Source organism: Chelonoidis abingdonii, chromosome 1 (genome assembly GCF_003597395.2).
Source record: "Chelonoidis abingdonii isolate Lonesome George chromosome 1, CheloAbing_2.0, whole genome shotgun sequence".
In the NCBI taxonomy this organism is placed as follows: Eukaryota; Metazoa; Chordata; order Testudines; family Testudinidae; genus Chelonoidis; species Chelonoidis abingdonii.
In genome coordinates, this window is record NC_133769.1 from 229,912,685 (window position 1) to 229,926,131 (window position 13,447).

General features: G+C 39.1%; 1 protein-coding gene across 4 annotated transcripts in view; it reads left to right on the top strand.

Annotated features, from left to right (window-relative positions):
• The window catches only part of LOC116815245 (sex comb on midleg-like protein 2), a 128,160-nt gene that overhangs the window by 91,839 nt on the left and 22,874 nt on the right, over positions 1-13,447 (top strand). For all 4 annotated transcript variants that reach the window (XM_032763416.2, XM_075060177.1, XM_075060179.1 and 1 more), the window contains 3 exons: positions 1,731-1,978; positions 6,640-6,775; positions 9,167-9,370. In XM_032763416.2, coding sequence (XP_032619307.1) covers positions 1,731-1,978; positions 6,640-6,775; positions 9,167-9,370 — 588 coding nt within the window. The remainder of the gene's footprint in view (positions 1-1,730; positions 1,979-6,639; positions 6,776-9,166; positions 9,371-13,447) is intronic.

The following is a 13,447-nucleotide window of genomic DNA, read 5'->3' on the forward strand; positions in this document are numbered from 1 at the left end:
TAGGAGGCTCTTATTGAAGAGAAATCTGGTCATGGCTTTCAGGCTGTGATCTAGTCAGCTGTGATCTGCATAGGGTTAGCAAGGTTTGTATTTGGTGGACACCACACAAAGGAAAACTTTGATATTACAGGAAATTAGTAGGTCATTCTTTCCCCTTTGAGTCATGTTGAATCCAAGTCTCATGGGCACTGTGCTCCTAGAGAACATTCTTTCAAATGAAATTGAAAACTGAACTGCTGATCACTCAACATAATCCTTGCATGCAGTGTTGTTGTGGCCATGTTAGTCCTAGGATATCGGAGAGACAAAGTGAGTGAGGAACGATATCTTTTATTGGACCAACTTCTGTTGGTGAGAGAGAGAAGCTTTGGAGCTACACAGAGCTCTTCTTCAGGCCATACCTATCTTGTCTTTATAATTAATACTTGGCATTTTTCACAAGAACTCTGGATGTTAAACTTGGTGTCCCGGACACATCCCAGTTATTAAGATTTTGACTATCAAAATGTTCTTCCTCTTTACTTAAATGTATTCTTCGCTTTCTGCTGTGCACAGTTGAATAGTTGATGTTGTTTCGCAACTGCATTTAGAGTGGACAGATTTCTTCTATAGAATTTGTTAAACACTTTGGGATCCTTCTTGATGACAGGCACTATATGAATGTAATAGTTGTGGTCGTAATGGAAACTATGAGAAACATCTTTAAGGTGAGTATATTGTGACAGGGTCAGGCCAGGTGGATACAGGAGAGTGTTAGAAGGCAGATATATTAGTTCCAGATTAAGTAGATCCTTTTTCCCTGGGTAAGGTAACGGGCAGTTCCAGAACAAGCAGGAACTTGCTGGAACCAATTAAGGCAGGCAGGCTGATTAGGACACCTGGAGCCAATTGAGAAGAAACTGCTAGAATCAATTAGGACAGGCTGGCTAATCAGGGCACCTGAGTTTAAGAAGGACCTCACTTCAGTTTGTAGCATGCATGCGAGGAGCTGGGAGCAAGAGGCACTAGGAGCTGAGAGTGGGAAGGCGTATTGCTGGAGGATTGACGAGTACAAGCATTATCATACACCAGGAGAAAGGTCCTGTGGTGAGGATAAAGAAGGTGTTGGGAGGAGGCCATTGAGAAGTAGCCCAGGGAGTTGTGGCTGTCGCATAGCTGTTCCAGGAGGCAGTCCAGAGAGCTGCAGTCCACTGGGTCCTGGGCTGGAACCCAGAGTAGAGAGCAGGCCTGGGTTTCACCCAAACCTCCCAACTTCTGATCAGACACAGGAGGAATTGACGTGGACTGTGGGTTCTACCAGAGGGGAAGGTCTCTGGGCTGTTCCCTGACACACATGGTGAATCTCTGAGGCAAACAAATCCGCCAATAAGCGCAGGACCCACCAGGATTGAGGAGGAACTTTGTCGTAGTATTATTCAAAGTATATCTTTTTTTTTTTAATCTGAAAATTGTTCCTTGTAGTAAAGTCCCTCTTAAATATATTTTTTGTGGGGGACTGGATTTGGTTCTTTCTGGATTTAGTTAAATGAAGTAGTTTGGTACGAAACACTTGTTATGTTTAGATATCTTCATTTTACACTGATTTTAAAATTAATATGTAGGAAGTTTTTAAAATCATTAGAAAAGTTGTTTTTGTAGCACAAATTAATGTCTGGACAATGACACAAAATGCCTTCAGAATCTGGTATTAATTTTGAGGTGAGGTTTTTGTTGTTTATTTTTCCCCTCAGTTTCCATTACAAAAAGAAGTGTAAAAGCACAGTCTTCCCCTTCCAAAGTGACCCGGCGTTCAATGCAGTCTCCACAGAAGTCTGGTCCAGTACCAGCACAATGTGGCAGGAAAACAGGTCGGGGCAACCCCCCTGGACAATCTACAGTTCCTAGGAAGGGAAGATCTCCTAAAACCATTCCTGTGACAAAAAGCACCTCTACGGAAAATCTCAAAACAAGGAAAAAAGGTTTAAAACCTGGAAGAAAGGTTAGTTACAGTTGCTACTTTAATTTGTATCATGGAACTTCGTAGTGATTCGTTATTTTGAACGTTTATAATTCCATGTACCATTTGATGCCGTTTTCTCTTCAAGCACTTACGGTGTGTCTCCACTTGAAATTTACCAAAATAAGTATTCTGGAATTCTTATTTTGAGATAAGCCACCATGTAAACACTCTTATTCTAGAATAAGAGACCTTTTTCTGTTTTAGATTAATCCACTGGATGGATGGATGGATTATTTACTATTCCAGAATAGTTTTTTCAGTAAATTTTCCAAGTTTTGACAATCCCTTGGGTTATTAGATTTTATTTCTTAGTGAAATAAATGTTAAGTTAGCACAATGTTTACCTTACTTTAGGGCATGTTAGAAACCAAGGCTTTGTGTATAATTTCAGACTGGAAACGTAAAAAGGAATTTCTTCTGAAATTCCATCAAAAGTTATTACTGCCACATTGTACAACATGTTGCTTAAGTTACTGTAAATGTGATTTAAAATTCACCCTCTCGATCAAAGAGTATAAATATAAAGCTCTGCTGACTTTTGTAAAATGACTCATTGGTTAAAATTAATAAAGATTCTGTCTCAGCATTGTTTGAACAGAGTTACTGCTTATATAGGATGATGATTAGTTGTTTTTATTAATGTCTTCCATTTTACCACACACTTGACACAGAAGAATATTTTAATTAACTCAGGAAATATTATACACACACATTTTTTGACACATGGCAGGTATTACCAAAAGAATGATGAAACAAATAAAATGTCCCATTGACCACATTTGGGAGTGCCACACTCAGAGAACTTGTGAGAGTCATACTGAATATCATGAAGCCTGCACATCTTAGAATAGACATTAAATATAGCAAAATGCCTTATGCTTAAAGGCCGCTAGAGTACATGTTTAAGGCCAGTTCAGACTGAATAAGCCTTTCACAAGTTCTTTTTATGCTAGTTGAAAATATGTAGTTAAGGTTGTCAGTGTTTGATCAGTACATTGTGAATTTGTTTAAATTTTCAAATAATTCTCAGGTGGAGAAGCAGTCCATTCTGTTGCAATATCTGTTTGTTATCAATATGTAATATTCAGCATTTCAATCTGTAGCAATAGCAATAGAAAATACCCTTATTTTGTATGTCGTGTCTTTCATCCAAATACTTCTCAATATCGGTGCAATAAAGTTCAATGCAAAATCCCCCTTACTTGTATTTTGACTCGTTACCATCTTTCTCCCAATTTCAATACATAGTATTTTTTATTCATTTTAGTTCTAATGTGAAAGGAAAACATTTGTTCCCTTTATATATGTTTTTATGTATTACTTTTTAAAAGTATGCTTTAATTTAGCAACACGAGTAACCAGACTACAGTCAAAACAGACAGACCACATATTTCAGTGTTTCAAATGGACAGGCTGTACCTTGGTCCTTCATGAGGATGTGGGGAGTAGCCAGTCAGTATATGCACTGTTGTGTTAGTTGTTGAAGATGTTTGTCCCTCCGTGTCTCCCACATGAATGTTCATATTATTTCTTTTTCATGTTTTCATCTCTTCACATGTCAAATTTTCCTCTCTGTTATCTATGGCTTTCTGTGCTACGGAATAGCAATGGCCCAAAAGCAGAGTGAAGTCACCTCTTGTAGTGTTGTATAGAGAGACTTTCTAGATTGCCTGGGAAGTTGGAGCTTTTGCTCTAGCTAACTACATGTTTATTCTCTGTGTCCAGGATGATTTGAGTCCTTTCTGTTATTGGATATTTAGGTGTATTGCATCACTCTGGGAAGCTGCCACTGACTGCCATGTTCAGTAGAATATTATCCCATCTGTTCTAAACCACCATCACCTGTGTCCCTCATCTGTTCAGTATAACTCCTCCCACTATATTTATTATCCTTATAGCAACTTCAGTCACCACCCAATGCCAAATAGATTTTCCAGTCAGCGCTGTCTGGTCTGTTGACCTTTACCAAATATCTTAGTCCTTGCCACGTACCATGGATTTCAAAGCAAGCTAAAGCAGTTCTTTATAGCTGTTCCAGCAGTGCTCAGAGTGAACTAAAAGACCTGTATTTTGGTTGTTTTAAGATACTTAATTGAAAAGTCACTGTCAATATAAAATTGTTTCCAAAATCAAATAACAACTTTTTAATAGCTGTGTAGCTTTTTAATACAATTTTTGGCCAAAATCAATTGTGTTGGTTCACAGCTTAAGGGAAAGATTGTCATGTGCAGCTTTTCTTATCCTTTCCCATTCACAGTTGCATAGATCATCTCCCTTCTCATTTGTGATCTCAGCTTCCTTATGGCAACTGTTTACATGCAAAAGTGATACAGAAAAACATTTAGTCTGGGTTTTCCAAACACACCCGAGGGCATTATTTTCCCAAATTCTATTGAAGGCCAATGGAAGCTGGTTTCCTAGCTGCTGTAGTCTCCTTTTGAAAACTCCAGCCTCAGTGAATTTTAGCTTTTAATGCAGTTCAGCAGCTAGCAATGAAGAGAACCCCCACCACATCACCAGCTAGCTCTCTGCTGTCTGCAAATAGCAGGCAAACATCTGTTTGAGGTACATCTGACTTAGGTCATAAAGTTTAAATACTAACAATAATAAGTTTATGTGGGATGTATGAGCGCATGGGAATAGCAATTTTTTAAAATCTCACCTGTTCTGATGAAGAAAAATGGGGACTGTGGGTAAAACTGCTTTAAATCCCCTGTATTTTCATGTATGCTCACAAAGTGTGTTAGAACATTAGAATAAGAAATGCTCCGCTGATGCAATGAAGGGCCAAATTGTGGCTGCTCTGTGCCTGTGTGTACTGAGACCCCCTCTCATGTTACATTTTCCAGTGCAGGAGGCACCTATAATATGTAGCATGAAGGGGTGGAGACTGACCAAACTGTGCTGTATAGAGCATATACAGTGGTAGCAACCCTCATTTCTAGCGTTCCTGGTCACAGAGAAAAGCTTGAAAATGTGACCTGACTGAATCTTAATGACTCAAATGAGAAAGCAAATAAAGTTCCCCAAATCTATTATTTTTAAAACAATTTCACAATTTTCTTTTGGGGGGCGGGCATGACACCTGAGTCTATTCACATTTTGCACTAGCAGTATTGCATGAGCTCACCTCTCTGTGCACCAACTTACAGCTGCAGGGCAGTGCTTAGAGAAGCACAATTTGCATCTGTGGAACAAGTATAGTAGCAGCTGACTGTGAGTTTGTTCTCTTTGACCCTCCAGCCAGCATGTCTGGAGGCCTTCTCTGACCTTCACAGGCCTTCAGCTATCCTCATGTGAGCAGTAAATCTCCCCTCACCACCACAGCTCCTCGTCCCCTAACTTCTTATGTGGCCTGATTCTTAGATCCGTACATACGAATGTTTATCGAAACCAACTGTAGATGCAAAGAAGGGTTTAAGTGGAGCTGAAAGTAGAAGGCAAGATACATTTAGCATGGTGGGGTTTTTTTGTTTTTTTTTTTCATTTAGCATGAAAGTGAAACAGGCTCATTAGTAACATTTCCACACCAAATTCACTGTTATGCTACTTCAGATGACCTGCTCTAGTGTAACAGGCCACTACCACAGCTGGAAGGATTGAGGTACTTATAGTATTGAAACAAATCTTAACTGAGGCTGTACTTTTTAAAAATAATTTTAAAAATAATTTGTTTGGAGTGCAAAGAAGATTAATGTTACAAATGCAGTGCCATCAACTGGCAAGCTACTGATTTGACATAAATGATTCCTTTTTCACGAGTGACTTCTCATTATGGATGTGTTAGTTCTTGATGTTTTGGTGGCCCGTCTGGCATTTCCTTTCACAATATTAAGGCCCTATCCAGCATTCTGTTGTGTTTTGCTGCAGTACCTTAGCCATGAGGAGGCCGCCTGTGGGAGCTGCCTGACTGCCCAACCAGCCTATCCAGAGACTTGATCAGCTCAGAGCATGAAGTGAGGGAGAATAAACCAACATGCCAAGTTTGTGCTTGATAAAAGTTAGACAGCAATATGAGCTTCCTATTTCTTGGCACCTGTATTGCCTATTCTCAGTTTGTCCCTCTCTTCTCTCCCTTCTCAGACAGAGGGTACACTGGAGCTGGAGGTATAATTTACAGCTCAGGTAGACATACCTGATCTAACTCTGATTGAGTTAAGGCATGAAAAAATCAAAGTGTAGCCATAGCAATAGGAGGGGCTGCCCACCTCAAGTACTTCCTTAAGGTTTTATATGAGATCATACTTGGGGCAGCTAGCCCATCCTGCTACTTATGCAACCACAGTTATGCTTTTATTTTTAGTATGCTAGTTCAATGAAAGCTAGCACGGGTACATCTATCAAAGCTGCAAATTATACCAGTGTAGACATACCCAGAGATGGCTTCTTTCAGCCATGTCATAAAGCCATAGTGCAAAGGTCTGGCTGTCTTGTTTTAGTTAAATACCCTGAGTGGATTACTGTTTCTAGAATGTCTTCCTGTTGGGGAGTTGTTTCGCTGTAGTAAGTGGAACTCTGAAGTTGTGTGTTCCTTACCTCAGTAGTGAATGGTGATTGATAGTGCATAGTTCGTTTATGAAGGAGAATTGTTTAACAAAAGGTCACTTGCTGATTTTGCGTGTTGTTTTTTTTTTTAACAGAAAAAAATCTTGCCCATGAAATCTCCTCCTGCACCTTCTCTTCCTCTTACTTCTCCTGAGGGGGACAATGGCAGTACACAGATACATAAAGATGGAGTTGGCATTGCTGGTGCAACAGCAGCAGTTATATCCACAGGTATAAAAGGGCAGTCTGAATGTATGAAATTACTTCCCCCTTTAAATACAAATAATTATATTGTTTTATGCTACTATTATTCTAAAACACCTGCTGAAAATAAATTGTTTTGCTAACATCTTCATATGAAAATATATTTTTATATTGCAGTTCTCCAAATGTGCTTAGATGAGGCTGGTATTTGGTGCAGGTGCAATGGCAAGAAACACCAGAACTTCAGGAATTTGATGTCTGTTTAGCACACTTTTTGGTGTGTAAATAGGAAAGTCCATTGCACTTTCACAATAGTCTTTCATAGCCTGGAGTACAATGCTTGATAAAGAAGAAAGGGCATGCTTTGTCTTACATTACTTCCATCTCAACCAGTAGCAAAATGTACTGGACATGACTGTTACCAAAAGGCCATTAGACACTACTGTCACACTCCAGAGAGTATGGAAATAGAGATAAAGATGACAAACTATGTCACTGAAAAAACAAAATCTAGGAGAAATGGGCCAGGTTAAAACAAGAACTCATTTAAAATGGAAAGGCAGTGAACTATATTATAAAATGAGTGATGGAAAAGCTAGTTAGATCTGCCTCTGAGTAGTCTCTTTATTACACAGTTATGGGACAATTTGTAAATTGTCAGCTGTTTGGTCGTCACCAAATCCTGGGACCTGCTAAAGGGCCCCCCTCAAAAAAAAGTTTGCTATGTTTTTTTATTTTTTTTTGCAATTTTTAAGCTGCTTTTACAAAGAAACTGTCCCTCTGCTTTCCCTTCTCCATGTCTTTGCAGCTACCCCTCTTTCAGTGCTAGACAACATTGGGGCAGAATAGGCAATCATTTCTTATTAAAAGAAACCTTCAGGTTTACAAACATTACTGAGCCCAAATAAGAGTTTATTAACATATTTTACAGAGTTTTTCTGTTCTCTCCACATCCACATCTGTGCCTCCCACAGCTTTTGCTGTCAAACAGAAAATAGACATGAATGCAGAGTTTGGGAGCATTACAGTCTTTCTACAAAAAGAACGAGGAGTCCTTGTGGCATCTTAGAGACTAACAAATTTATTTGTGCATAAGCTTTTGTGGGCTAGAACCCACTTCATCAGATGCATGGGTTTTAGCCCACGGAAACTTATCCCTAAATAAATTTGTTACTCTCTAAGGTGCCACAAGTACTCCTCTTCTTTTTGCTGATAGAGACTAACACGGTTACCACTTCTACCCATATTTTTACAAGTATCAGTTGTTTGAAAAATCCAAGTTTCATTTGAGCACAAATAGTACTGTAATTCATTTAAAAAAAAAACAACACAGGTTTATTTTATCTTACTTAATGCTTCAGTTTATTGCCTCACCACCAAGGCATATCCTTATTAGACTACAATAAATCCTGGTCCCACTGAAGTTAATGGAAACATTTCCATTGACTTCAGTGGGGTCAGGCTTTCACCCCTTATTTTGTCTTGTTGCTTAACCACAGAGTATGATCCCTGTGATAGGTCTGAGTGCCTGTCTTTTCTTGAACAGGCAGTTGCTTTTTTTTTTCTTTTTTGTTTCTATAGAAAGGGTCTTCCTAAAATGAACTTGACTGTTGTTTTGGCAGATTTTAATTCTAGAAATAACACAGGGCATTTTACAGTAATGCATTTTGTTAAGGTCTTCACTTTGACCCCTGTATTCTTATAGCTCAGAGCATCTACCGGGTTCGATGTAGTGTAATGGAACCCATATGTAGATGGAGTTCAGTAACAAGCACAGATGGGTGTAGGCTGGGATAAACTCATCATGGTAGTGTGATATAGGAGGGTTGTGGAGGCTGATTCATCAGGCTGAAAAAGAAGGAAACGAATACTGCTGTGAATGGCTGCTGGATTGGAGATATTTGTCATGGAGTTTGGCACCACCATGTTGTTGTGCAGTAGGTACAATTTTAAAAGTAAAAATACTGGAGAACCGAACTGCATTTTGTGTCAGTGACGAGACAATGCAATGATGATGCCATTTTGAGCATTCAGTGCAGAGAGATTGTCCTAGAGTTGCTTTAAAATATACTGGGATGCAGAGGGGAGGCACTTGAGTGCAATGTGGTCTTCTAAAGGGATGGGGAAGCCTGGGTAGCTAACAGTTTTGGAACCTGGTCAAAATCCTGTTTTTACTTTAATCTGCCAGGATTTCATGACTTATCCATTGCTGCATTGCATGCTAAGTTGTTAACTATTGGTAAACCGTGTTATTAAAGAAAGAAGTATATGCACAGAAGGTGTATGGTGTTTTTGTGTTTAGTGTGCATCAATCAAATTCAATATGACTTTCAGTGAGAGCCACTGAAATACGTTTTGATTGAGTGTGATTGTTTCTGAAGTGGGCAGATTCCATAAATATGGCTTGTAATTTTTCAGTTTGTGTCTATGTTAACAAGCATGGGAACTCTGGACCTCACCTGGATAAGAAGAAAGTTCAGCAGCTTCCAGACCACTTTGGACCAGGTCCTGTAAATGTGGTACTTCAGCAGGCTGTGCAGGCCTGTGTAGACTGTGCCTATTTATCCAAAACTGTCTTTGGATTCCTCAAGTCAGGGCATCATGGAGGGGAGATGATAACAGGTATGCAAATTTTTCCAATTTGTTCACTGGGTTCTGTTTGAGAAATTTGAGTATGGTGTAAAGTAGGAGAGTTGAGGTAGTAGCAAAGCAATGATTAACATTTTTATGTTACTTTTGTAAATCGTTAAGCATAGCTAAGAATACCCAACTGTGGCTTCGTTTACTGGTGGTATATCTATGGCAACCACTGAATTTACATCTTAATATAGGGTATATAATGATACTGCCAGTTTTCTTAATTTGAATTCAGCAGTGACTATATAAAATTACATATACCATACAGCATTGTTCAATTTTTTGCAAAGTAACACTTGCATACCACAGTAAATAGCCATAGCTAAACATGTGTCAAATAAATTCAATGCAAGTCAAAGTTCAGCCTTATTAATTCATGTCTTATCCATACACAGTGTTTGTCTTCTTGATCTTGTAACCAAGTAGGTAAAAAGTTTAAAACTAGTCTGCTTAGGTTCCAGATAACTGATTCCATATGTTAACAGAACTGCTGTTGCTTCTCTTTTTTTTTCTGTACTAATATTCTAAAGGCGTCTTAGGGTCAGTGTTTGAGCACCTATGTCCTCTGCTACAGTGGTTCTCAGCCTTTTTCTTTCTGAGCCCCCTTCTCCCCCCCCCCCCGTTATAAAAACTCCATGCCTCAGCTGTGCCACAACTATTTTTCTGCATATAAAAGCCGGGGCTAGCATTAAGGGGTAGCGAGGAAAGCAGTTTCCTGGGGCTCCATGCCACAGGGGGCACCATGAAGCTAAATTACTTAGGCTTCAGCTTCAGCCCTGGGCTGCAGTCCTGCATGGCAGAGCTTCGGCTTTCTGCCCTGAGCCCTAGCAAGTCTAATGCCGGCTCTGCTTGGCGGACCCCCTGAAACCTGCTCGGGGGCCCCAGGCCTCTGGATGAGAAGCACTGCTCTAATACAGAGTGAGTTTATTTCTTATATATGCCAAGGGCAGTTCTGTAGATAAATTATCCTCATAGCTCAAACTCAGTATCTGCATCTTGTCATTTTTTCCCCTTCTGGGTTGGCAATCTTCTGTATAGTAGTAAGCCACATTAATTCATAATTTCATTACTGGCAGTAAAAAGAGTTTGTCTTACTTTAATCTCCTTATATTAATACCAGATGTGAAAGATGATTAGTGGAAGGCAGGTTTATTTAAGCTCTCATAAAAGAACTCGCTGCCTAACAGTGTTAAAATACAGCATCCTGACCCATGTGCAGCAGAATTTATCTAATCCTCATGCACAATTTGCACACCAGTTTGTTCCCAAAATGGAGCTCTCTTCTTATTTCTCTAAAAAGGTTTAGCACCTCTGTACAAATGTGCTTTTGTTACTAAGATATTTTTATGTTTTCTAGCACATTAAGTATTGTCATAAATAATTAACAACAAAAACTGTCAAAATGCAAGAACAAAATGCATTTCATGATGCGCATTATCTTTGCTTTTTTATTGATTGCTTACAAGGGAGTAAATCCTGGCTCAGGGGATGTATAAGTAAGAGGTGTGAACTGAACTAGGCAGACAACTGTAATTCTGTTTCCTGGAGGATTTTGTGATTTTGAAATTTGATTTAGTTCCAATTTGGAACAAAAGCCCAAAATTCTCCACAGAATGGAATTCTCATTCTTCCATCAAACTCTCCTGGGAATCCAGGCTGCTAAGGAGTCGCAAGTGAGGGCCTGGGAGTCCTGCTCCCAGCTCCCCATTAGTCTGCTAGTCAGGCTGCCAAGGAGCTGGGCAGGCAAGCTGGAAGGAAAACAGTGGGATCCTAGCTGGTTTCTGGCAGAATTTCACTGAAATTGAACATTATCCTCAAATGTTTCAGCTTCAACAAAATGACAGATTCTGTTGAAAAAATGTTTTATCAAAAGTTTTCCAACCAGCTCTAGGTATGAACATGGAGGATTTGCCTAGCAGAATAAAATGAGGAGTAACAGAATAAAATTAAGAAAGGGAATGTGAAGTCTGAATATTAGAAAAAACTGATCCTATGGCTTGTGGAATGATGTCCCAAGGAAAGTAATGGAAGTTCAAGTGTTTGACAGTTTTTTCTGAATAGACCGGACAAAACATTAGTAAATATAAAGTAGATTGGCCAGCTTTGAAAAATTCAAACTGGACACTCAGGTAGAGTGAGTATCTTTGGACTAGTTCGTTAAAAAACATCATTTCTTTCATTAACTTTATCATTATAAAGGATAAGCAAGTAAATTGTGTCTGGACTGGTGAATTGTCTTGACAAATTGTCTTGTCTGCAGTGACAGTCAGATGAACAAGATGACCTTAAGTGTCTCCCGCCTCTAGATTCTGTGACAACAGCTATGGAGCTGGGAAAACCACCAAAAAGCTATCACACTGGGAACAAGGATCAAGAGGAGTTCCCATACCTGTTTTTTTTTAAAATAATATTTTCTTTGGGGCTAGGAGTTTTGCAGGCAATATCACACTCTTTTCCCATGATTGCCATGGTGCTTTGTGGGGCCTAGGGAGAGCTTCTTTTGTCCAGATTATTTATTAGTGATCCTCATCATAACAACTGATTACTTCACAACTATTACTGGATTTACTCTCAAATATCCCTATGAGATGAAGAAGTATATTTCCATTTTATAAATGGGAAACTGAGGCACAGAGTAAGTGGCTTCTCCAAGGTCACATGGGAAGACCACAAGACCATCCTGATGGATCATGGATTTTCATTATGATGGACAGTGCTGTTTTGCAGTATGTCTGTCAGGAGGTGTATGGTAGGCCACGTAGCCCATTCAGTCTCCTAACTGATTCGGAGCTAGGTGGAATCTGCTCCCTGGGTACCCACAAAATAACAATCAGAGTCTTCTGTGGGTGACCCTGAAGTGGTACAGTGAGTCCTTAGGAGTTCATTTGGGCTTCAGAGTCTTGTTAATCTAGTGACCTCAGTGATTTCTTTGCCATGAAGGAAAGAAGGGCCAGGATTTGTCCCTAATTCAGTGGTTCTCATAATTCAGTAATCCTCAATGCATCATCCACTTATGAGAGCAAATGAGTAAGGTTCTGTTGTAGCTTTTTTATATTTTATATTTCCTGCATTTATAAAATGCCTGTACAACATCGCTTCACATTAGAGATGTTATTTGTATCACTTTTCTGATACTAGTTTAAACCACTCTAGATATGTTTTTAAAACTGAATACATTGCCCCTTATTGATCATGGAATGATTCTCAGCATGGTATGGCTCCTAATTCAGATTTCTGTAATTTAATGTCAAACTTGCAAAGGTATTGTTTTTGAAAGCACACCTTGTTTCCCTATCAATGGAACATGATGCTCTCCAGCACTTCTTATTTTTTTGCAGGGAAACTCTCATACTAAACTCTTGCACACAGCCAAATCATACTTGATGAGCAGGAAAAGCAGGAAGGCAAAATAGTAAAAATTTTAAAATTCATAACAACGTCTTTGTGGCCATAAATTACATGTTTGTTACCTGTTAGATTTGTGATGTGTTATATTATACATTATTTCTAGTTAGAAAGTACACAGCTAATGCAATGAGAATTGCTCATCTAGAGGCCTGGAATTAGTGTTCTTAACTTTTTTTTCATCTCACTGTTTGCCAGAAGAGAAAGCTTGGCTTTTCCCTAAAATGTTTTAATTCCTAATGTTGCTTTTAATACAACAAGCTGCCATGGGATAAAAGGGAAGGTCCTCTCATGGATTGGTAACTGGTTTAAAGATAGGAAACAAAGGATAGGGAGATGGTCAGTTTTCAGAACGGAGAGAGGTAAATAGTGGTGTCCCCCAAGGGTCAGTACTGGACCTGTCCTATTCCACATATTCCTAAATGATCTGAAAAAAGAGGTAAACAGTCAGGTGACAAATTTGTAGATTATACAAAACTACTCAAGATAGTTAAGTCCCAAACAGACTGTGAAGAGCTGCAAAGGAATCTCACAAAACTGGGTGACTGGGCAAGAAAATGCCGGATGAAATTCAATGTTGATAAATGCAAAGTAATGCACATTGGAGAACATAATCCCAATTATATATATAAAATGATGGGGTCTAAATTAGCTGTT